This window comes from Lipomyces oligophaga, assembly GCF_038497815.1.
Source record: "Lipomyces oligophaga strain CBS 7107 unplaced genomic scaffold V1516scaffold_3, whole genome shotgun sequence".
Taxonomy (NCBI): Eukaryota; Fungi; Ascomycota; class Lipomycetes; order Lipomycetales; family Lipomycetaceae; genus Lipomyces; species [Lipomyces] oligophaga.
Window position 1 is genome coordinate 1,400,955 of NW_027117787.1, and position 22,024 is coordinate 1,422,978.

General features: G+C 44.2%; 12 protein-coding genes across 12 annotated transcripts; 9 read left to right on the plus strand and 3 right to left on the minus strand.

Annotated features, from left to right (window-relative positions):
* The first annotated feature begins 663 nt into the window (after positions 1 to 663).
* On the plus strand, positions 664 to 2,701 carry V1516DRAFT_289211 (uncharacterized protein). The gene is made up of 2 exons (XM_066918862.1): positions 664 to 2,065; positions 2,271 to 2,701. The coding sequence occupies exons 1-2, from the start codon at positions 1,091 to 1,093 to the stop codon at positions 2,421 to 2,423; spliced, it is 1,128 nt and encodes a 375-aa protein (XP_066778325.1). The 5' UTR covers positions 664 to 1,090; the 3' UTR covers positions 2,424 to 2,701.
* Positions 2,702 to 4,209: 1,508 nt separating this feature from the next.
* Positions 4,210 to 5,844, minus strand: V1516DRAFT_673732 (uncharacterized protein). Its single transcript, XM_066921959.1, has 2 exons — positions 4,307 to 5,844; positions 4,210 to 4,259 (listed from the first exon to the last, which is right to left on the minus strand). Exon 1 carries the CDS (start codon positions 5,776 to 5,778, stop codon positions 4,354 to 4,356), a length of 1,425 nt encoding a protein of 474 aa, XP_066778326.1. The 5' UTR covers positions 5,779 to 5,844; the 3' UTR covers positions 4,210 to 4,259; positions 4,307 to 4,353.
* A 287-nt stretch (positions 5,845 to 6,131) lies between these two features.
* Positions 6,132 to 6,671, plus strand: V1516DRAFT_613495 (uncharacterized protein; the record flags this gene model as incomplete). The annotated part of the gene is made up of 1 exon (XM_066919314.1): positions 6,132 to 6,671. A coding segment is annotated over one exon (540 nt), but the record flags the coding sequence as incomplete, so codon positions are not given.
* Positions 6,672 to 7,408: 737 nt separating this feature from the next.
* V1516DRAFT_616425 (mono-functional DNA-alkylating methyl methanesulfonate N-term-domain-containing protein) lies at positions 7,409 to 7,891 on the plus strand (the record flags this gene model as incomplete). The annotated part of the gene is made up of 1 exon (XM_066919345.1): positions 7,409 to 7,891. A coding segment is annotated over one exon (483 nt), but the record flags the coding sequence as incomplete, so codon positions are not given.
* A 1,056-nt stretch (positions 7,892 to 8,947) lies between these two features.
* On the plus strand, positions 8,948 to 10,486 carry V1516DRAFT_623095 (uncharacterized protein; the record flags this gene model as incomplete). The annotated part of the gene is made up of 2 exons (XM_066919611.1): positions 8,948 to 9,342; positions 9,388 to 10,486. 2 exons carry the CDS (start codon positions 8,948 to 8,950, stop codon positions 10,484 to 10,486), a joined length of 1,494 nt encoding a protein of 497 aa, XP_066778329.1.
* Positions 10,487 to 10,625: 139 nt separating this feature from the next.
* On the plus strand, positions 10,626 to 11,577 carry V1516DRAFT_673737 (SBDS protein C-terminal domain-containing protein). The gene is made up of 3 exons (XM_066921960.1): positions 10,626 to 10,727; positions 10,773 to 10,833; positions 10,887 to 11,577. Exons 1-3 carry the CDS (start codon positions 10,661 to 10,663, stop codon positions 11,512 to 11,514), a joined length of 756 nt encoding a protein of 251 aa, XP_066778330.1. The 5' UTR covers positions 10,626 to 10,660; the 3' UTR covers positions 11,515 to 11,577.
* A 150-nt stretch (positions 11,578 to 11,727) lies between these two features.
* V1516DRAFT_649939 (40S ribosomal protein uS13) lies at positions 11,728 to 12,606 on the plus strand. The gene is made up of 5 exons (XM_066920238.1): positions 11,728 to 11,795; positions 11,848 to 11,891; positions 11,953 to 12,013; positions 12,068 to 12,129; positions 12,185 to 12,606. Exons 1-5 carry the CDS (start codon positions 11,793 to 11,795, stop codon positions 12,477 to 12,479), a joined length of 465 nt encoding a protein of 154 aa, XP_066778331.1. The 5' UTR covers positions 11,728 to 11,792; the 3' UTR covers positions 12,480 to 12,606.
* Positions 12,570 to 13,997, minus strand: V1516DRAFT_289996 (carbon-nitrogen hydrolase). The gene is made up of 2 exons (XM_066918863.1): positions 13,449 to 13,997; positions 12,570 to 13,391 (listed from the first exon to the last, which is right to left on the minus strand). The coding sequence occupies exons 1-2, from the start codon at positions 13,588 to 13,590 to the stop codon at positions 12,661 to 12,663; spliced, it is 873 nt and encodes a 290-aa protein (XP_066778332.1). The 5' UTR covers positions 13,591 to 13,997; the 3' UTR covers positions 12,570 to 12,660.
* V1516DRAFT_663808 (N2227-like protein-domain-containing protein) lies at positions 13,707 to 15,052 on the minus strand (the record flags this gene model as incomplete). Its single annotated transcript, XM_066920544.1, has 5 exons — positions 13,707 to 14,289; positions 14,335 to 14,401; positions 14,446 to 14,513; positions 14,563 to 14,937; positions 14,985 to 15,052. 5 exons carry the CDS (start codon positions 15,050 to 15,052, stop codon positions 13,707 to 13,709), a joined length of 1,161 nt encoding a protein of 386 aa, XP_066778333.1.
* A 149-nt stretch (positions 15,053 to 15,201) lies between these two features.
* V1516DRAFT_673749 (P-loop containing nucleoside triphosphate hydrolase protein) lies at positions 15,202 to 17,343 on the plus strand. Its single transcript, XM_066921961.1, has 4 exons — positions 15,202 to 15,817; positions 15,868 to 16,407; positions 16,453 to 16,727; positions 16,776 to 17,343. Exons 1-4 carry the CDS (start codon positions 15,242 to 15,244, stop codon positions 17,086 to 17,088), a joined length of 1,704 nt encoding a protein of 567 aa, XP_066778334.1. The 5' UTR covers positions 15,202 to 15,241; the 3' UTR covers positions 17,089 to 17,343.
* V1516DRAFT_636521 (60S ribosomal protein uL30) lies at positions 17,344 to 18,927 on the plus strand. The gene is made up of 3 exons (XM_066920032.1): positions 17,344 to 17,410; positions 17,894 to 18,005; positions 18,172 to 18,927. The coding sequence occupies exons 1-3, from the start codon at positions 17,400 to 17,402 to the stop codon at positions 18,799 to 18,801; spliced, it is 753 nt and encodes a 250-aa protein (XP_066778335.1). The 5' UTR covers positions 17,344 to 17,399; the 3' UTR covers positions 18,802 to 18,927.
* An 879-nt stretch (positions 18,928 to 19,806) lies between these two features.
* V1516DRAFT_617049 (uncharacterized protein) lies at positions 19,807 to 22,015 on the plus strand (the record flags this gene model as incomplete). The annotated part of the gene is made up of 2 exons (XM_066919351.1): positions 19,807 to 20,638; positions 20,691 to 22,015. Coding segments are annotated over 2 exons (2,157 nt in total), but the record flags the coding sequence as incomplete, so codon positions are not given.
* Positions 22,016 to 22,024: the final 9 nt, after the last annotated feature.

Consider the following 22,024-nt stretch of genomic DNA (forward strand, 5'->3'; position numbering starts at 1 on the left):
AAATGGTAATCAAGAGATAATAATGCACGACGCAGGAGATAACCCCTCCAACGCTTTGTTCTGCACGCGTTCTCGGCCACGCCCCTCCGCGACAGTCTCGGGCTTAAAGTAGCTAGCGTACTAGCGCTTCGTCTGCTCGACACTCGACATCTCGCTGTTCTGGCTGTAATGGGAGAACCACCTAGAAGGTACCTGCCACCCGGGCCACTGAATACGATGACCGCTGCAACGTACATACCAGCTCTCTCCGGGTGGGCTGGATCCAGTTAGCAGCCTGGGTAGCTCATGCTCACTGTTTGACCAACTGTAGTGCACCTGCCGCCCGTGGTGGCTGTCTCTCTATTTTCTTCTTGGTAATGTATAGTGCCAAAAATGACCGCGCACTGCGCTGCGCGATACCAGACCATGCCATACCATACTCCACTAAATATACCATTTTACCACATCCCACGTTGATGAGCGGGAAAAGAAGAAAAGAGAAAAACAGGTCGCCAGCGAGCTGTAAACCTTCATCTGTTCGGACGTCATTCGACTCTGCAGAGAGGTCTGTCTGTCTGTCTGTCTGTCCTGTCGTTCCCTGTCGTTCCCTGGCGTGCCCTATCTTGTTTGTTACTACTACTGTCTTGCCTCGGAGCGGAGGCTTGTAATGTCCACCGCCAGCGACTGAGACTGAGCCAGAAAAAGTGTTGAGCAGATGCTGTGGAGAGCAGAACACACCGAACCGGACAATCAGATACCAAAGAAGACAGACAGGGCCCCACAGGCCGAATTGCCAGCCTTAGATTCATTCATATAAACTGGGCGGCGACCACAGCGCAGGCTTGATTTTCTTTGTCTTTTACCTGGCCCGGCCAGTTCTGTCCAGTACTGTCTGCCCTGCTTCAGTATCTGTCTGTTCTGTCTGTCTTGTCTGTCTTGCTTGTCTTGCCCGTCCCGTCCCGTCGTCCAGCAGTCCTGTCTCTGTATTTTTGGGCGATAATATAACTGTTTGGATCTCCTCCGGATCGCCTTTTGTCGCGGTCCCAAAACAAATGGACGGTACCACCAGGCACCCCATAGATTTTGTGGTTGCCTTGGATATCGTTTTTCCATGAATCTCCAGCGGATCCTCAATACCGCTGCATCTCAACGCGAAGACAGCAGCAACAATGGACCGCAGCACGAAGACGACGACGAAGACGACGACAATGGCGCTCGGCCTGTTTCTTCTCAGTCCGCTGCTGCTGTTCCCGGCGCTGTGCATCCTGTTCCGTCGGCATACACAGATTACTCGGGGTATTCTGCGCAGCCGGTTCTTGCTCCTGCTCCGGCAAGTGCTAATATGACTGCGACTACGGTTGCGACTACAGCTGCGACTGCGACGCCAATTCCTTCAACTGCTGTTCAATATCCTCCATATCAGCAAGTGTCATGGCCACAGCAGAATGTCCAGCAGAATGTCCAGCAACATGTCCAGCGGCATGTCCAACAGCACACACAGCAGCACACACAGCAGCAGAACGCTCAGTTTTACGTGTCCCCTGACAATTCTATGGAATTTCACTCTCCAGAATCCCAGCAGTACCTGTCTGCGCAGCAATCTCTTTCTGCGCAACAGTCTCTACCCGCTCAACATTACGCTCAACAATATGCTCCACCCCCGCAATATTGTGGGCCACCTTCGGTCCCCCCTTCATCATCCCGGATCACCCAGTCGCTGCACTCGTCGCAGTCGCTGGACAGCAAAGTCGGGAGCGACCAGTCGAACGACTATGCAAGCGACTACTCAAATGTCTACTCACCTCGACCTGACCTCTACCGGCACACCTCATCAAACAACATGTCTGTCTACGGCGCAGCCCCTTCACCGACCCCCGCAGCACTAACCGCAGCAAGCACTGTCGGGCCTGCACACCCTGATGCTAGTCGCCCTGCCATTAGCGACACGGATCCCGAAGCAGGATCCGAGTTTCTTCGAAGCGGGATCAACATGGGTATTGGACGAGCCAAACGGAAAAAGGCTCCGAACACTACATGGACCTTGGACGAGGACCGTCGACTGGTAAGAAGCTGGAAGATCTTCGTTGTGGATCCTGATTACTGACCGAAGACGACTACAGATTGACATGGTTCTGAGAACACTTCCGCGACAGGACTTCCACGAGTACGCACATATTCTTAACAAACGGGACGCGCAGACGGTACGATATCGCTGGAAGGTTTTGATTCGACGGGCGCGCGGCGAACTTGAAGATGGCGGGACGTGAGACTTGTTTGACTTGGATCCACAGTGGGTTACTATCTTTACAGCAGAAGTGCGCATGGAGGATCCCGATCAGTCGAATTCACGCTTGCTTCAACTTCAAACCAAAAATATAGCATCCGCATACATGGTCTCATCGGAACCTCCACCAGGCCGAGCGGCTGCCCCGACAAATTTCTGAATTTCCCGGAGAATAGCGGTTATGGGAAAACACCGGAAAGGCTGATATGTAATGGCTAATCCTTGGTATTAGACAGTACACATGTTTCGATAGATTACTCGCTTTCAGGCGAGACTGGCAAAAATAGACCTATTTACTGTAGTGGCGATACTAGAGTCATACAGTACTGTATTTATATGCATGCATTGGCGGAGACTTTTCTGAAAGGAGCGCATGAGTTTGGTGTCAGGTAGGCGCTGATCCAGCTTACAAATTACAGTTTTAATTGGAGTCCAAACGGACAATCTGCTTGGAAGCTGCAGTTAAAATAGAGCAGGTGAAACCGGCATGGGAGGAGGGAGGAGGGGGGGGTTGGAAAAGACCTGGACTTTGAAGGGTAAAGTAAAATTTGTGCATCACTGAGCGGTAATGAAAACTAGTCGTACCGTATACGACAATCATAGAGAATTATCATATAACAATTAACTATCATATAACATTTATATAACAATCAGATAGTAAGTAATCATAGAGCTGCAAGCTGCAATATACAAGATACAACATGCAACATGCAACATGCAAACCAGACGAACGATCAACATTGATCGGTCGAAACCAGCATCTGCAAGCTCAGGGACGAACGAGAGCCGATCGCCTGACACAGATCGCCTGATTTCATTCCGCTTAGTCTACTGCAGATGCTTTCTCTACTCCCACACCAGCAACAAGGAGCACAAGGAGCCCCTCGCGGATTTGCCCCCGAAGATTGTCAATCCAGCAGCAGTTCTCGTCGCGCTCTGTTCGCTGTTGTGCTCTTCATTTTAACTCTACTCTACCCATCTTGTTGGCAGACAACGCCCACCACATCGATGGCCAGTAAGTTTAGTGCGTTAATCACAGTCAAAAGCTAGTATTAATGTGCTATTATTTCAGTATTTTCGGCCGTGGCAGAATGGAGGTCGCATTAACGTGGCAGATATTAACTTCCTTGTATCTCCCGCCTAGGATCTCTGTTGTCGTCTCATTTCGGCTGTCAGGCAAATCTACTTTGTGTCACTTAATTTCATTCTCTTTTCTTCTTTTGGTTCGCAGGTCTATCGGAAATCACACCATTTCGGGAGCGCCCGGTACAGATTCGTGTCGACTCGACATTCTTCCGCTCTTCTTCTCCATGACACTTGGTTCTCCTGCACTTTTGTTTACGTTAACCACATGATGACACTAACTCATCCAAGCTTAGCAGAGTTTTGGGTGTTCGTGTTAGTCGAAGCTCGTGTTTGAACCCGCTTTGAACCCCAATCTCTGATAATTTAGCCGAGCCAGATTAAACTTCGAGCGTTGGCTCCTGCGTGTTTGAGATCTCGTCACGTGAAGTCATGTGACAAAGTAGTATCATGTGACTCGAGTCGGAGAAGGTGGTGAGTCGCGTAACGGGGAGTTCTGGTGCTGGCAGACAGACAGACAGATCTTTGGTGTTTGATGAACTCATTCACGGAGCGAATGTGCAGAGATAGAACACCATGTCGGATGCGAGTCCGAGTACGGGAAATGTCGATAAAGTGCTGATTCAGGCGTTCATAGCAAATCGGACGCTCAATTTGCAGCAAATGCGCGAAGCTCTTTCCGAAATCTTGACCGCGTCAAGTAGGTAGAATATCGCACACGCGTTCTTCAAGATCCGGATCGCTCTAACATTATCTAGAAGTCGGAGGCGAAGGCGAGGCAGGCATCCTTTTGCCAGAGCAAGTGTCTACGGAGATCATCGACAATGTAGTTAGCATGGCGAACTCGACATTGTTTCCGCTTGACTTTGAGATCAGAGTCAAGACCATTGACTCCGATACAGTTTGGCAATTGGTCCGTTAATGGGTGTCGGTGTTTTTATTCAAAACTAATATATACAGAACGCGTTGGAATAAGCCTTAAATGATTCTTGTCACTTTGATTCTATTCATTGCTGCAAAGTCACTTCATCTACCACATCCCAAACTATATCTTCGGCAATCTGCTCGTCATATCTTTCATACATTCCACGAACTGCTTTGCTAGGATCCGACGATTGCGCTTCATGTCTCAGGTCGGCCGGAAAATAGTCGAAATCGGGTCCAAAATTAAACTGCGCCGAGGCTCCTCGATATACACTGATAGACGGATAATACCCGAGATTGCCATCGTCGGTGGTCCGCACATCGTAGGTCGACAATGGAACGCTGTTTGGTGGTAGAAACGGTAATAAAGACTCGAACGGGGTGCCGACATATTTCCCATTTTTATAAATCCGTATGCTTGAGTTGGCCAGACCTTCCTCTCTGAGAGTCTTCTCTCGTGCAATGATATCGTCATTCGACGTCTGATTCAGCATATCTTGAAATCGCTTGATTGGAACTCGCTCGTATTGCTCGAAGTACATCTGGCCCTTGTATCTAATCGGAAATCTGTCACGAACAACGTTCGATACGGCTGTCGCCCGCTTCTGTATCTTCTTCGGCCGGATCTTCGTACTCGGACTCGTAGCCTGCTCTAGCTGAACGGTTACGGGAGGCAGAGAAATATACAATCCAATGACGTCTCCAGTTTTGAATGGCTCCTTCATGAAGTCGGATCCACGTGAGATGTACATTTTCTGTCCAGTGACGTCGCGAATGCCGTACCCATATGCATCAAACCCCACGGGGGTTTCCAAAGAGGCTTCTCTCCTTGTCCAGCCTACGCGGACATTTCCCGCTTCTTGCTGCCCAGCGTCTATCGAATTCGCACGAAGAATCCGGCATTCCCAAAACCATTTACCTTCTCGAACACCGACATTGGCTCGTGCCGTTCTATAGCCCTTCTCTGTCGAAACAATCGTGGCCGTGTCGCGGTCTACCATGACAAGCGGACTCATATCTTCGAAACTGACTCGAGGGCCGAACGGAGGAACCTCAGTAGGCCGATATTTGAGCGAATCAAACTCTTCTGAGGCTTCACAGGGAATATATCTGTATCCACGACGATTAAATGGATGATCATCTGTCAAATAAAGCTCGACTTCTTTCTTTGATCCCGGACAATAGACATGTGCATGAGTAGTGGTATGCAAAAACATCGGTGGCCGAGGAATAGCTTCCAGATCTCCGGGTTTGAAAGGTGGCATAGGCGTACCGAGCGGAATCTGGTAATCATCTTTTATTGGACCTTTTCGGCCGTTTAACTCAATCAAAGTGGGTGTCGAGTTCCCTGATCCAGGCTTGGCTATTGCTCTCTTTGATTTTAGTTTTTTCTTTATTTCGACGCGTTTCTGGAGAATATCGCTCTCTGTGGACGCTGATCTCGAGCCGTCGTGGTCGCCATCGTTACTTGTTGGACTCAATATTAGCTTATCATTTTGTAATTCCATTATTTCGAGCGGTATTATTATATGCAATAATTTTCCTGTTATCCTATCTTTGTAGGAGAATAGATAGCAAGTCGATAGTGTTAGGAGAATAGTTGGGATGAACATCCCTCCCAATCCAGTCCATTATCTATCTGCCTTGTTCGAGTTACAAACGAGTTTGTCACTTTACATTATATTACTTTATCACTCTGCAAAAATTAAATTGTTCTATACGGTTTATACCTTTTACATCTGCCATTTTTTTAATGTTCAGTCATATTCAAATGCTCTAAACTGTCAGAATGGCTGACATATCAGAAGAGCCGGATCATCAGACATCTTCAATCCAGATTGCTCCGACGCTGTCCTCAGTTCCATGCGCAATAGTCTCAAAAACTCTAGCTAAATCGCCTGTTATTCGGGCAATCTTGCCGTTTAGACTGTCTGGAAATGCACCAGCTATTGCCATTGTCAAGGAAGCCTCCGTTGAAGTATTCCATATCCGACAGACTGACATCAATCTCATCGGTTCTCGAGAGCATTATTTAGACCTTGCCGCCAGAGTGCCTTCGTTCGGTCGAGTTAAATCTGCCTCGGTCATTCCTTATGCTGTCGACCCTTTTGCATATCAGGATGATGCCGAAGATGTTGTTGACCACATGGCTGCGTCGAGTTCTGTTTCGTTGGATCCCGCAGCTCTGAGCACACTCATCTCGTCGTCTGGTGAAGATTCCCGAAACCCGCTCAGCTCAACATACCAGTACCGCGCAAACATGTCCAGATTGAGCCCACATACCCTTGTGTTGATATCCGTCGATCAGCATCTAATATTTGTTACTTGTGCAGACGACGACGAACTGATCGTTGTAAAGAATATCAAACTCAGAGATGTCTTTGGAACTATATACTATGAACCAAAATCGTACGAACGAGACTCTACACTTTTACCTTCACTAGATCCCCCATTAGATTCGGAAACTCAGACTCGGTCAAGTTGGGATACATATACTCCTGATGAGGATATAGCTGCAAAGCTGAAGGAGTTTGGTAGCGAGCTATCGGTCGATCCAAAAGGCTATTCTGTGTTGATTGCATCCCATCAAAACCTATTTAAAATTGTTGCTCTTTCATCGTATCAGCCCCTGACTCGCAGATTTGTCACCAGTTCGTTTCAATTTTCTGTATCCGGTGTTCTTCTGCATGCAAAATATCTACATTTGCGGGACTCAGATCGCTCTTCATTTGCTATCTTCTATGTTGACGAACACAACACATCCAGGCTAGCAATATATGACTATCTACCATCAAGACCTTTGCGACAGGTTTTTGCTTGTTACAATATTGCACTTCCTCTTGGTGAGTTGACTGAATAGTATACCATTATATATTCTAAGGAGTAGAAATTAAAGTTCCGATCTTGATGATTCCTATGCGTTATGAATCTGGCATATTATTTGTTACGGTAATTGCTTATCCAATATATGTGACAAAGACTAATATTTAGGACGAAAAACTTTACTGGTTTAAACTTCATGACTTAATTACTACTCAGAGCTATTCAATCTGTGCCTTTCCTTATTCCGGTAAGTTCTTGCATAAAAATCTACTTTCAAGTTCATACTAATAAAATTCAGGTTTGGCATCTAAAATTTTACCCACTGCTTATTCATATCCTGATGATCTATCAATTTCTTTGATCTCAAAGCTACCATGTTTTGCGGGTTTGGCTGTCTTAGATTATGTTTATATTGCTTTTGATGATGGAAGTATTTATGCAGCTGCTATCACTTCTTCAAATATAATCAAGTTGGCACTATTTGCTAAAACCTCTTCCGACATAGGTCCTGGTTTTGCTGTCATCGAGAAGGATGACCTCTTTTTTGTTGGCGGCAATCTTACTGACGGTGGATTCTATTCTTTTGATCGCCAGTTCTACAACCAAGGTTGTCGAATTCAACAACTGTATTCATTCCGCAACTGGGCGCCTGTATTTGATTGTCAAGTCATAAAGTCTCAAGATAAAAGTAACGACCAATTGTTCATAGCTTCCGGGTATAAAGAGAATGGCTCGATTGCCAGAGTTAGATATGGTATTGATGCGTCCGTGACTGCTCAAGGACCGCGACTTGACGGAACGTTGAATATTTTTGTCCTTGCTCATTTATTATTCGCCGAGCGGTATTATCTTTTGACAACTATGCCGTGGAAATCACAACTTTTTGAGATGGACGCAGATTTTTCCGTATTTAATGAGATTCCAGACTCGGCCTGTCCGCTAGTTTTGTCTGAGGAAACCATTGTCGCCCGTGTTGCTCCTTCTGGATTGATTATTCAAATTACTAATTCGAAAATAATTATAGCTGATATATCAGAGGGTGCACCAGCAGTAGCTACATTGGAAATTCCAAATGTCGGGAGCTCACCTATCACCGACCGTATTGTTGCCGAAATAGATGCCAATTGCTCGATTGCTGTCGTTGGTGTGTTTACCGACAGCACATACTGGATAATATCATTTCAATTATCGGCTGATCCTACGAATCCTTTCATTCGCCCGCTTGGCAATGAATTCGAAGTCAACTTTCCCCTGAGTCTGATCTACCTCGTATCTATGGGAGATTCCTATATCTGTCTACTGGGATCTTATGAGCCAGCGTTGTACTCTTTCCGACTAGACTATCAACTTGGAGTCACTGAATTCCAGCTATTAGCAAATCTTTCATTTGAGTCTGATTTTAGCGTTCCAGAGTCGATCTATATAATTTCAGATTGGTCAAATATATCAGGACACTATACAACTGTGTTGATTGGATTGCGAAACGGGGTTTTACTAACAGCATTATGGATGCCGACTTCTCAAAATCAATTTCAAATCCAAACCCGGACCCGGTTTGGTAGATTACCACTGAAGCTGGAGTATGCTGGTAATCCAGGACTGGTTTATGTAACCTCGGACAGTGTCTGGTTGGTGAATACGAATGAACAGCTGGAAAGTAATCGGTTGTCTACAAATCCTGTGATTTTTTCTAACGCTTCGACGGGTCCCGTTACTGGCCTGCGTCCACTGTTTCTGGGTCCTAGTTTCTCTATGTTTGCTTGTTTATTAAATAACCAGTTTACAATTATTGAAATTGACAGCAGTGCGACAGAGTGTGTTAATTCTTGCTTTATTTCGGGATCGCCAAAGCGGATGCTGTATTTGCCTACCTTGAAAATTCTTGCAGTCACCAAACATGATCCGACAGAGAAACTTGTCTTTGTAGATCCAACTCGACAATGCCAGCTTGAAAGTACAGCTAGTACAGCGCTGTTTGGTTCAAATGAGGATTTGTTTGGTATTTTTGATTGGCAGCTGACTATTCGATCAGTCAAATTCAATTATTTGGTGGTTGGGACAGGGACCTCGCGGCCACCAGGATCTAACGCGCCGAAATCAGAGCGTGGAAAAGTTCGCATATTAAAACTACAAAGAATCGAATACAGGTCATCAGAACCGGATTACGATATTCAAACTAGTATCGAGGTGAGAAAGCAATTTGTCTGGACTGCTCCAGATGCTGTACTGGCTGTAGCTCCGTTCCATTAGTAAGTTTTTTGGGGTTATTAACGGTAATTATACTGACAATAAAGCTCTATACTATATTCTTCTGGATATAAACTTTACATGAAATCGCTGAATACCGAGATGATGGCTTTCGATACCGTTCCGTTAGAAATCACATTGCCCAGTCCTGTTCTAAGTATTACGACATCAGAGAATAGGATATTTGCATCTACACAGAAAAATTCGGTAGTTCTTATTGGATTTGAGAACAGATCTTTGGTTTTTTTAGAAAGTGATTCTGTTTCTAGAAATATGTTCCACCACATGCAGATTTTGCCCGACTTTGTCGTAGGTAGTGATAAAGATCGATCTGTGTTTGGACTAGTTGCTCACGATGGGCGCCGGCATTTCGCGAATTTGGAGCTCCAATTCCGATGTAAATTGTCGACGTCTATATCTAGATTAGGATTGGGCAGATTCAAGCCGGTGTATTTTCAGCAAGAGGATGATGGCGGGCAAGAAGCAGATTTAAACGATGAAGTTATTGTCGGGACTGGAGTTAACGGATCGATTTACGGATTTCAAGTTTTGACAGGGCAGGAATTGAACACTCTAGTGAGCGGGCACTTAAAAACTGTTATTGCGGAGATTGCAAGGTATCTCGCACGCAAGCAGACTTATCGTGGACACCAGGTCCTATCGAAAACAGATGTTGGGTTCGACAGTACGTATCCTGTTCAGCTAGCATTAATCACACCTGAATTCGGTCTTGCTCCGATTCTTACCGACCCTGAAATCGAATCATTCCAGATTAGCAGTTCTACTGCTCGTACAAAACAAAATCAGGCATCATACGTGGAGGAACAGTTTCTGAATTTAAGTTTCACGCCGTTGACAAAATCCTCGTCTTCGTCGGTCTACCATGTTGACAGCGATGTGTTGGCGTATCTCAGCGATCTGTTATTCTTGATCAAAAATAATCTGACATCCAAGTCAAGACGTTCTCGAAGAGTAACCAGTATTTCGAGTACTCCTGCAGATACACTCGCCGAACCATCGGCCAGAGAAGGAACTTCGACTCCGTTTAGTGAGAGCTTTCGTGCGCTGGTGATTGATAATCCGAGTAAAAAGGAGGGGCATATTTTTGAGTGGATGGACAAGGTGTTAAATGGTATAATGCTTTAGTTAGGAAATTTGTTTTGGATATTTATGATGTGTTTAGATTGAATCGATGACATGAATGATTAGAAACTCCCAACACTTCATTCTCCCAATAATGAAGTGGTTTCAATGTAAAATGCCATATTGACGTAACTAGTAGTAGTATAATTTCAGTATTAATAATTTGAAAGTATCAAAATGCCTATCAATCAGCCTTCGAATCAAATCAAACTAACGAATGTATCGATGGTGCGCATGCGAAAAGGTAGTCTTGAATTTTCGGATTAGCTGAACAGTGCTGATCAGATAGGGAAAAAACGATTTGAATTAGCATGTTATCAGAATAAAGTACAGGACTGGCGATCAGGAGTGTATGTCATTCGAATCACTGGCTAAATATTTTTATCTAATATAATAAAATTAGGGAGACAGATTTAGACGAAGTTCTTCAGATTCCAAATGTCTTTTTAAACGTCTCGAAAGGGCAGGTTGCGCCGAACGAAGATCTTAAAGCTAGCTTTGGTACGACTGACATGGATAAAATCATTCTTGAGATTCTTAAAAAAGGAGAATTGCAAGTTGGCGAGAAAGAACGGCAAGCTAAATTGCAGCAGACGCATGCAACCGTCATAGACATCGTTGCCTCGAAATGTGTCAACCCATCTACGAAACGACCATACCCTACTACGATCATTGAAAAGGCATTATCCGAACTTGGAGTCAACACCGTCGCAAATAAAAACGCTAAAGCTCAGGCTTTGGATGCGATCAAAAAACTTATTGCCAAGCAGATCATTCCCATTGCTAGGGCACGAATGCGCGTCCGAATCACGGCAGATAAAAAGGAAGGCAAAAAGTATAAAGAGTCGATTTTAGAATTACTAGATCTAATTGAAGACGAATCATGGTCCCCCGAATGGGACTGCGTTGCGTTTATTGAACCTGGTAAATATCGCGAGTTGGGCGACCTTTTGCGGAATGAGAGTAAGGGACGCGCCAACGTGGAAGTCTTGGATATGGCGGTAATTCAAGAGGGTGAAGATGCATTGTGACATTGTGATTGGAATAAAGTTACTGGATTTGCAAATCTCAATAAATTACGTAATCACATCAAATATTCATTATTTAACAGTCTTGATTATATAATAATTGGGCGCCTCAGTTCTTGTGTAGGGTTAATTTCGTGACTGCTGAGTAAAGTAGGGTTACAGTAGTGTGGCCTGCACGCAATCTCGAATCTCCCAGTTTCTGTACCGCAAATGCATAGTAAGTGAAATCTGTTTTCGAGATTGTTAACTTTGACAACGATTTTCGTGTAAAAATAATCAAAATGGTAAGTTTGAATAATTTAGCAGGGAGTAAAGTAATATTCTAATTGCGTTTAGTCGTTCGTCGTTTCAGAAAAGGGAAATTTCCAGCATATCTTGCGGTATGTATTAGAAATGGAATACAATTCGAGGTCTAAATATTCGAGTACTGACGCAAGATAGTCTGCTTAACACCAATGTTGATGGAAAGATCAAGATTATGTATGCCTTGACTTTAATCAGAGTACGTATTTTTAAATTTAAAGAAGTTAGATGCAATTGAAGACTGACAATTTAGGGTGTTGGCCGTCGTTACGCCAACTTGGTTTGCAAGAAGGCCGATGTCGATTTGTCAAAGAGGTATGCAGTGCAATCATGTCACCACTTCATAAAAGTCTGATCTAACGTAATTCAGAGCTGGTGAGCTTACTGTCGAAGAACTCGAACGTATTATCACGATCATGCAGAACCCTACACAGTACAAGATCCCTTCGTGGTTCCTCAATCGTCAGCGTGACTTTGTCGACGGTAAGGACTCTCAGGTTCTTGCTAATCAGTTAGACTCGAAACTTCGTGACGATCTCGAGCGTTTGAAAAAGATCCGGGCTCACAGAGGTCTCCGACACTATTGGGGTCTCCGTGTCCGTGGACAGCACTCTAAGACTACCGGCAGAAAGGGAAAGACTGTTGGTGTCAGCAAGAAGAAATAAGCAGGCTTGGACTTGTTTGTGGATGTGGTCTTGTGTGTATTAGGGCAACAAAAAATAATGCGGCATTTCGTTTCGTTTTTGTTCTTGTAAAAATGTCTTTTCAATAAAACGTTCAATTTACTATTAATTAATTACGAATGAACAAAATATGTCGTACTTGGATGATATGTTTCTCATCACGTTAAATATCCGAGGTTTCAGCGCTATTGCAGATATCTGGATAGACATCAAATCTTCTCTGAGTTGTGACTGGGATTCCAGCTCTAACGGATTCGATAGTTCCTGGGATCAATTCTGAGTATACTATAGCTTCGTCTTCATTTGCCTGGGCAAGAATAGACGCGTTTGGATCTACAACTGCCGAATAGCCATAAGCATGATATCCGGCGGTCATATCTCTTGCCGGCGAGCAGAGTAAGACGTAGATTTGGTTATCTACCGCTCTTGCTCGAGCGAGCAAATCCCAATGTAACGGGCCCGTAGTGGTATTAAATGCGCCAGGATATATCATAGCAAACACATTTTCCTTGCGAGCAGCAATCATGGCGAGTTCGGGGAAACGTATATCATAACAAATCGCGAGTCCGACTTTACCAAACGGCGGAACATCAAACACGGTAACTTTGTTCCCTCCCGTGAGAACCTCTGACTCTTTGAATCTTATCTTTCCGGCTATATCAATATCGAATAAATGCACTTTACGGTGTTTGGCAATGATATCGCCCATCGGTGAGAAACTTAGACTTGTGTTGAACAATCTTCCTTGAGAATCACGTTCAGGAATTGAACCGCCAATCAGATAGGTCTTAGTGTCCAGAGCCAGTTTTGAGAGAAACGTAGTAGTCTCACCCAGGGGAATATTTTCAGCGTATTCTGGAAATGCAGCGACCGAGTACGGAGAATTAAAGCATTCTATGTTGTATTAGATTTAAAAATACATTGGTAAATGATATCGAGTTCCTTTGTTACCTGGAAGAACAATGAGTTGCGCGCCGTTCGACGCTGCTTTTAAAACGTGTTCTTTCACTCGAGCAAGATTGCGGGCTTTATCTGCCGTTGCTGCGAGTTGGATCAACGCAACTTTTAATTTTTGAGCCAGTAATTGTGTCATTTTTGAGGATAAGAATGAGTAGCAGTTGTAAAACCAGACTAGAACTTGGATCTGCGGCGGCCCCTTCCCTATTCAATCAATATTAAACTGGAAGAATAACTTAATATTACGTAGATTTATTGCTTCTTTCTCACTACCCAAAAGACGGAATCATAAATCCATGTGCCCATCGACCGCTCATCGGTTGCATACGTCGTCTTAATGCCAGTCTCAAGCTTCAGAAACTCGAAACCTCGGTCTTTAATAATCTGGATTAGCACATCAAGCGACAGTTCAATACTCAGAGCCGAGTCAATATCCTCCAGTCCTTGTCTACCCGAAACTGTGGTCGAGCGACTTTGCTCTTCCTCAAAATGATACAATAACGGTCCAAAATTTATCCAGCAGCTCTCTTCAGAATCATCCAAAATTGTATAAATAGTGTCAAGGTAGTCTAGGACATTATGAGCAGTGTCGATAAAAAATACAGTCGCCACAACGTTCCACTTTTCAAACGACGCGCTGGGCGCATTGCCATCGCGGCCATAGACTTCAGTAAATGAACCTTGCGAATACGAGAAATCGCCTGACATCACAGCCATTTCTTGTGACGGACAAATGTCCGGGAACCGAATGGGTCGAATCTGATTTCCTTGTTGTGCTGTGCTGGAAAATGTATGTATGAAGGGATAGATTGTGAATTCGTTTGGCCCAGTCGTGCTGCTTTGTTAGATCCGTAGTGTTCGATATTGAGGATCAACTCACTGATTTAAAATAAAATTCGATAAAATTAACATATGATATGAAAATTCATTACCTTGTGATATAAATCCTTACTTTCATTAACCTAGTTCGTGATCGATGCGAAGCACTTACCTGCTCTTGCAATTTCAAAAGCTAATCGACCCAATCCGGCTCCAGGTATCAGCACTTTTGTCTGTGATCTGTTATATTAATAATACCAAACTACTTTAATTCACAAATATATCATACCTTTGTTCACTTGGATATCTGCAATTCAGTTCTGACAGTACACGGCCGTAGCAAATCTCCCGCTCACTTGCAGCATCTGCGCTCCAATCCCGGAATATTTGTTTCAAACTGCTCCTGGTTTGATCGACTTGGAATGCATTTGCTTGTTTCCACTCGGACCTCTCTTGGGGTGCCATAAACTCGTTCGACCCGATGCTGGCTATATGAGCCAGTACGTCGGCGTTGATCTCGATGGCAGCATCAATCGCATTTAGATGATCTTCGTAATAAGGTCTTAACAAATTGATATGATTTTCCGAGAGTTTCTGGAAAGCTTTTCGTCGAGGAATTGTCAGATTATGATGTGCTGCTTGTCGGTAGATCAGGAGTGAGTTCCTAAGCTGTTAGTTGCTTTGACCAGAACGTAAAATGGAAGCCCTTACAATGTCGATGTCAATGCTTGGATCTCTTCTCTTTCTGCTTGAGAATCTTCTTGTCTCGTCTCCTTCATGGTTTCCTTATTTGTTTTAACGGAACCATAAATCAAAGTTATTATACCCAATTACGGTAATCGCAGGTTGGAACAGTTGGGACATCGAACTCCCAATAAATATTTCGAAATCAATTTTAGATGGTTATTACTTAACAGTACAATGCCTTATAGTGTTGGGAATCATAATTTTCCATAGCTTGGAGAGGAATGACGGATTTTTCTACGAACATACCAGAGCGCCGAAAAGAAAAGAGAAAGCGTACCACACAGGGCGACGGAGATGAACAAACCAGTCAAAAGCACGCGAAGGTTTTGAAAAAGTTTAAGAATGCTGTATCTTCTGCAGATCCGCTGGCAGAGTCGGAGGAAGTTAAGAAGATTAAGTTGGACATTGATGATGCCATAGACAATGAGAATATAAAGGATGAAAGTATTGTGTTGACTGCACCGAAACCTGTGAGAGCAATCGGTTTAGAGCCTCTGCCTCAGCCAGCGAGCCGGGTGAAACAAGAAACGAAAGCAATCAAGGAACAATGGATGGTCGAACCAGTGGTAATAAAACCTACACTGCGTCGGCCGTTCGAATCATTACGGCTTTCAGCAAGGATGACGAAAACATTGGCAGCAATGGGCTTTTCAGAGGCGTTTGCTGTTCAAGCAGCAGTGATTCCTCTGGTCATGAAGGATGTCTTGGACATCTCTCCGGATAAGAAGCTGCCAGTCTTAGTCAATGCTGCCACAGGGAGTGGAAAGACTTTGGCATACGGCATACCGATCATAGAAGTGAGTCGTAATTACCTTGAGTCTGAACGAGCTGCTACTAAGTTTTCTAGGCTCTGGCTTCTAGGGTAGTGCCTCATATTAGAGCTTTGATTGTAGTTCCCACGCGACCGCTTGTTCAGCAACTTCGAGAAGTTTTGGAATCTCTAAGCAAAGGAACTAATCTCAACGTCATAGCACTCCGAAGTGATCGACCCTTCCAACAAGAACAAAAATTATTCCTAACTTCTTGTCCAGATATAATCATTACCACACCTGGTAGACTAGTTGATCATCTGCGTCAAACTGAAGGTTTCACTCTGAAGTATCTGCGGTTTTTCGTCATCGACGAGGCAGATAGATTACTTAATCAATCATTTCAAGATTGGGTAGACTTGACAATAAGCGCTATATATGATAAGACACCAGAGTTCAAATCGATCACGGCTCATTTATGGCAGCTCAACGCACAACAGCTCGTCTTCTCAGCTACCCTTACAAAAGATGCTGGGAAATGGGCTAGTTTAAAAATCCGTGATCCTCGAGTTATCGTTGTTGCAGACCAGATGAAAAATGAAGATGAAGGAGATTTTAGTTTACCGTTCAGTCTAACAGTAAGTTGTTTCCTCTTAATTGCAATTATGTCTCTTACGATTTAGGAATTTAAGATCTCTTTGAAAGAGATTGCAACGAAACCACTAATTTTACTAAATCTGCTAATCCAGGAAAATATTTTTAACGGTGGATTGATCTTTGTACGGTCAAATGAGGCTGCCGCAAGATTGGCAGCACTGTTAGAACTTCTAGACAAAAATTATCGAACTTCAATGTATCCCGCACTTCAACAATACAAGATCGGTTTGGCTACCGGAGAAGTCGAACAGAGCCAACGTAAAAGAGCATTGCGCAGATTTTCAAAGGGCAATGTTGATATGTAAGTCGTCTCTATAGTGCTGCCCAACATATTTCTAAGTTTTTCCAGATTGATCTGTACAGATATCATTGCTCGAGGAATGGATATTGACAGCATTGAGCACGTAATCAACTACGACGTTCCAATCAGTACAAGAGAGTATATTCACCGTGTGGGTCGAACCGCCCGTGCAGGAAAGCCTGGAACTGCTTGGTCTATAGTTTCTCATTCCGAGGGAAAATGGTTCAAAGAGATGACTTCCAAAATCCGCCGATCAAAGAACCAGAAAGTTCATAGAAAGGAGGTAACTGTATGGGATGGGCAAGAAGAGATGTACGAAATTTCGCTGAGAGACTTGGAGATCAAAGTTAAAGGTAGTTAATTTATTTATGTTTCATATATATTGCATTATATTACCTCTCATTCGTTTATTGTGGTTCGAAAATACAACAAATCTACTTAAGGCGTTGCAAGACTGCAATTATATTTCCTGTTAGGGTAATTACAAAATAATCACGTGCCAACCCTATATGTAGGGTTATAGACAGTCACATTTTGGACATCCAAGATCATCCAAGTATGCAGGAAACAGTCCGACAGACCTAGCTGGGACAAAATGGTAAGACCCGTTAAGCTTAACAATTGATTCAGTCATCTTGAAACAATCATTTTCATAACTAAATAACGATCAAAATGGCTGGAACGTGAGTAAAGTCGAGTGATTTTGGTGAGGGAATATTCAGCAGGTCTGAACGATGTGAACAAGTATAATGTTTCATATGAGCGGAAGGAAGTTGTGGTCGAATTCCTGGTTCTTCAAGGATCCGCGTACTCGGTTTCTTTCAGCCTTGCTTTGCGGATCCTACTGAAGGTTATGAGGTCAAGACAAATTAATCTTTATAGATGAACGTTTTTTCCTTGAAAACTATTGAGAAATATGTCTCGTTAGCGAACACGTATTCCTCGTTGAGGGATATCGAGAAGTTTCGTCGAGTCTGTTTCATCTCTGTCGAAAGTTTGGAATTTTTTTCAGACTAAGATGGGTATTGTCTTTACAGATTGGTTGAATCTGTTCGGATTAAATTTATTTCTAGGTGACGACAGCAGTTCTTGAAGCTGTGCATTTTTACCTGGATATTTTCTTAGAGTATAGTTAGGATGGAATTCAGACACTAACTTTTTATTAGCACTGTCCCCACCGCAGAGCAGATTCTCGTTCCTGAGACTCTCTTGAAGAAGAGAAAGAACCAAGACCAGGTTCGTGAGGAGAAGGTCGCTGCTGCTGCTGCGAAGAAAGCTGTATGTATTTTTTTTTGTGATTTCATAAGAATGTTAGGTGATGAAAATTCTTATCCTGTTGAGCTAGTCGAAGACGATGCTGCTACTGTTAACCATCTTTCGGGACTGATAACAATTGAAATCACCGGAATTCTGTTTTCTTGGTAACAGCACTAATTAATTCTAGGCAAACAAAGAAAAGCGTAAGGTTATTTTTGAGCGTGCTGAAAAGTACGTTAAAGAGTACCTTGACGAGGAGAAGGAGAAGGTCCGTCTCAACCGTTTGGCGAAGAAGGAGGGCAACTTCTACGTTCCCGCCCAGCCTAAGCTGGTTTTCGTTGTTCGTATCAAGGGTATCAATAAGATTGCGCCCAAGCCTCGCAAAATTCTCCAATTGCTCCGCCTTCTTCAGATCAACAACGGTGTTTTTGTCAAGCTTACGTCTGCTACTGCTGAGATGCTCCGCATTGTCGAGCCCTACGTTGCGTACGGCTACCCCAACCTATCTTCTGTCCGCCAGCTTATCTACAAACGCGGATACGGAAAGGTTAACCGTCAGCGCATTCCTCTGACTGATAATGCTATCATCGAGGAGGCACTCGGCAAGTACGGTATCATTTGTGTTGAAGATTTGATTCATGAGATCTATACCGTTGGTCCTGCATTCAAGCAGGCGTCGAACTTTTTGTGGCCCTTCAAACTTTCCAATCCTTCAGGTGGCTGGGGAGTACGACGAAAATTCAAGCATTTTATTGAGGGTGGCTCGGTTGGTGACCGGGAGGAGCACATCAACGCGCTCATCAAGGCCCAAAACTAGACGAAGACGCACTTATTTTCTTTATGTTAAAAGTTTTTCTTTTGTTGGGTTAGGATGCTACATTGATTTGTATTTAATAACATAATTATTGTTATATTTGTAAATGTATCTTGTATTCCCTTTCATTGGGCAAACGGAGAAATCTGGAACCAGCGGATTAGGTTTCTCTTTTAGCTAGTAAGGACTGGTTGGGACGGTCACTGAGGCGTTACCTTTTTGCAACGATAAGACCATAGTAGACGGTCCAGATTCAATTGAACTAGGCAAGTCGGATCGTTAGAACTTCAAGAAGTTTAAAATTTCTAGGCTCGGCGAGAAATTGCATGTAATATTAGGTATTCAGAGATGATGGACGAAAATGAAACCGGAATTGCTGCTGCATCAACCTCGGCAGAAGAAGCTGCTGGTGACGAGCAGCTGCTATCGGGGATATCTTCAGAGCAAGTGGTAATCCCACCATTGCCTGAAGATAAAACATGGGCGGATGATGGAGTAGAAGAAGATGCCGGATCGGATGCTGTTGAGACCATCGGTAGACAGGAGCAGCAACGCCTGGAGCAGGAAGAAATATCTCAAGCAGAAGAGCTGATCGAGGAAGAAGCGATAGTTTCTACCAACGAGACTAAGGAAGCTGTTGGACCAGAAGATTCAATGGAAGTTGAGAAGGTTATTGAACCAATAAAATCTTTGCCTACTGCTGATCAGTCTGTCGAAGCTTTCGATGATGCTGGTCCTACCAATGAAGCCGAATCTGATTCCTTGGATATTGGTGATGTCAAAGAAATTATTAGCACTCAGTCGCATAAATTGGACGAACAAATTTCAACTGAATCTGAACTCAATTCTGCATCCCTCAATTCTGCATCCATTACGTCACAGCCAAAGACTCCAGCACCAGAGACCAAATTATTTGAGGAATCATCGGACGATGAACTATTCGGAAAGGACATTGACTCATCGGTCGGCGAAAGCTCAACTATTTCTTCACCCGCAAAGGTTATCAAACCCATCACTGTCTCTCGATGGACAACAAGGAAGGGGCCGGCGACAAACTCGGAGCTCCCAGTCGACATTCTGACTTCGTCTGCGTCGGAGCCTTCCACAAACCGACTTTCTTCACCAATGCGCTCATTTTCCAGAATCCCAAAAATCCCCGAGGCCAAACAGATTCAGGCTGTATCAGATGTTTACGCAGACCCGTCAGCTCCTGCGTCTCCAGCAACGACGATCGAGAGAGTTGTTTCACCTACTGCGCCTACATCTCCAGATTCTACTGCGGTTGTGATCGGATACGATCAACTTCCACCGGAACTTTTGTCTATGGCTGACAACTTTGTCGAGAGCATCAAGCAGATGACGCTCCCTCCTAATACGTTATCAGCTGAACGACTTTCGGAGCTTTTCCAGGATTTCTACATGACCGTGCAAGAGAAGACAAGTGCTCTGCTTCGCAAAAATAATATGCAGCGTACGTACGAAGTTCAGATGATGTCTTTTGAAGAGATGGCAAAAAAGAAGCAGGAGCGCAAGCACAAGGAATCTTTGAAGACCTTATATGAAGACCTAATCGAGCGTAAAGTCTGTGAAGATACTTATCCGACAATATTCATGTACCATGCCAGTGACGATGAGGCCAAGGACGCGACATTGTGCACAAAAATTGCTGCATTGAAGCTGATCAACATCAAAATCGAGCACCTTGGTGTTCCTGAATTGAAAGACGTCGACCTGAATTCCTATCTTAAGCAGGCCATGACCTGTCTTGTTGAGATTAATGACATGAAGTCTCCACGAGCCAAGATATCAAAACTGATCACAGCCCATAAACATATTGTTGGTGAGTTATTTTATACTATTTACTAAATGAAGAACTTCTACTAATGAGCAAGATGCGTTAAACACAATCCGGCAGTCGAAGCAAATCACCGCGCAGTCAAGTGCAGATTTCGTTCTTCCAACTCTAATCTATTCGGTCGTGCAATCTGATCCACCTCATATTTTCTCAAATTTGATGTTTATCCAGCGATTCAGATCAAAGCGCAACGTAAATGGGGAAACTGCGTATTGTCTGACGAATTTCGAAGCAGTTGTCGCGTTTTTAGAAACAGTGGACCTCCAGTCCTTGAATGTCGATTCTTCGGAGTTACCTGTCATTCCTGTGCCGACTGTATCTACGCCGTCGCCGCCACCTGAGCCAGAAGTGTCCGCGGTCGCTGTACCGCCGAGTAATATTCGCGGTTTGACTGCTGTTCCAGCAGCAAAGTTCTCGACGGCCCCTATGAACGACCAAATTCGCACACAACCTATTCGGTCAACTTATAGGGCGTTGTCTTCAAGACCGTCATCGCCGCCAGTCGATCCGCTTCAGAATTCGCCTCGAAGAATGTCATTCCATCCATCTGATATTGCAGCCTCGGTCGGATCAACTGTCGGCTCAACGGTTGGTAACACGGCTGATTACGGCCGCAAGACCATTGAAAGCTCATACAAGTATTTCTTTGGAGGGAACACGAGTACTCAAGTCAACTCGAACGAAGAGGTGAAACAAATCAAAGAGCAAGCACGCCGAAAAGCATTGGAAAAGAGGACTGAAGAAGTCCTGCAGTCGTCGTCTGCATTGATCAACGGACTAGCGCAGAATCCAAAAAAAGCAGATCCCAGGCCATCGACAGCCAATACCGTGATACGTCCTAAAGAGCAGTCGAAAAGCTTATACGATACCACCTCGTCGATCATTGCAAAGGTCTCTGCTGGCAGTTCTGGCAGTGTTGGAGGAAGTCACACGGTGGACATCGCGGACGAGGCAGAAGCTGTTGGTCCTGAGATTTCGCCGGCGGTACCCACTGTCGCTACGTCGACTTCTTCGGCCATGTACTCGTCTTTGACGCGAACAGCGTCTCCGGGTGGAGAACCTGTACTGACAACCAAATCCAGTGACTTTGCGGATACGGCTGACGAAACGATAAAATCGCGGGCCGTGTCGCTATTCGACAACATGCAGCGTAGATTCGGCCGCACGTCATCGGTCGGTGGAACCCAGCGGTCGTCAACGACGGGTGAAACAAGCCGGTCACTACTGATGAAGCGAATTGCACCACCGCCTGTCAAGTTTGAGAAAATGGCGCCGGGAAGCTATTTAGCCGATGACGAAGTTGCCGAGCTACTGGCCGAGTATAAACGTCTGGTCGCCTACTTGAAAGATATCAATGCGTTTAGATAATTT

Excerpts from the sequence above, each read along its gene's own strand:
- V1516DRAFT_289211 (XM_066918862.1), top strand. The coding sequence starts at position 1,091 with ATGAATCTCCAGCGGATCCTCAATACCGCTGCATCTCAACGCGAAGAC. Across the intron at positions 2,066-2,270 it reads GAAGCTGGAAGATCTTCGTT|TGGGTTACTATCTTTACAGC; the intron begins GTGGATCCTGAT and ends TTGGATCCACAG.
- V1516DRAFT_673732 (XM_066921959.1), bottom strand. The coding sequence starts at position 5,778 with ATGGAATTACAAAATGATAAGCTAATATTGAGTCCAACAAGTAACGAT.
- V1516DRAFT_673737 (XM_066921960.1), top strand. The coding sequence starts at position 10,661 with ATGCCTATCAATCAGCCTTCGAATCAAATCAAACTAACGAATGTATCG. Across the intron at positions 10,728-10,772 it reads GATGGTGCGCATGCGAAAAG|GGAAAAAACGATTTGAATTA; the intron begins GTAGTCTTGAAT and ends CTGATCAGATAG. Across the intron at positions 10,834-10,886 it reads CAGGACTGGCGATCAGGAGT|GGAGACAGATTTAGACGAAG; the intron begins GTATGTCATTCG and ends TAATAAAATTAG.
- V1516DRAFT_649939 (XM_066920238.1), top strand. Across the intron at positions 11,892-11,952 it reads AATTTCCAGCATATCTTGCG|TCTGCTTAACACCAATGTTG; the intron begins GTATGTATTAGA and ends GACGCAAGATAG. Across the intron at positions 12,014-12,067 it reads ATGCCTTGACTTTAATCAGA|GGTGTTGGCCGTCGTTACGC; the intron begins GTACGTATTTTT and ends CTGACAATTTAG.
- V1516DRAFT_289996 (XM_066918863.1), bottom strand. The coding sequence starts at position 13,590 with ATGACACAATTACTGGCTCAAAAATTAAAAGTTGCGTTGATCCAACTC. Across the intron at positions 13,392-13,448 it reads GCAACTCATTGTTCTTCCAG|AATGCTTTAATTCTCCGTAC; the intron begins GTAACAAAGGAA and ends AATACAACATAG.
- V1516DRAFT_673749 (XM_066921961.1), top strand. The coding sequence starts at position 15,242 with ATGACGGATTTTTCTACGAACATACCAGAGCGCCGAAAAGAAAAGAGA. Across the intron at positions 15,818-15,867 it reads ACGGCATACCGATCATAGAA|GCTCTGGCTTCTAGGGTAGT; the intron begins GTGAGTCGTAAT and ends TAAGTTTTCTAG. Across the intron at positions 16,408-16,452 it reads GTTTACCGTTCAGTCTAACA|GAATTTAAGATCTCTTTGAA; the intron begins GTAAGTTGTTTC and ends CTTACGATTTAG.
- V1516DRAFT_636521 (XM_066920032.1), top strand. Across the intron at positions 18,006-18,171 it reads CTGCTGCTGCGAAGAAAGCT|GCAAACAAAGAAAAGCGTAA; the intron begins GTATGTATTTTT and ends AATTAATTCTAG.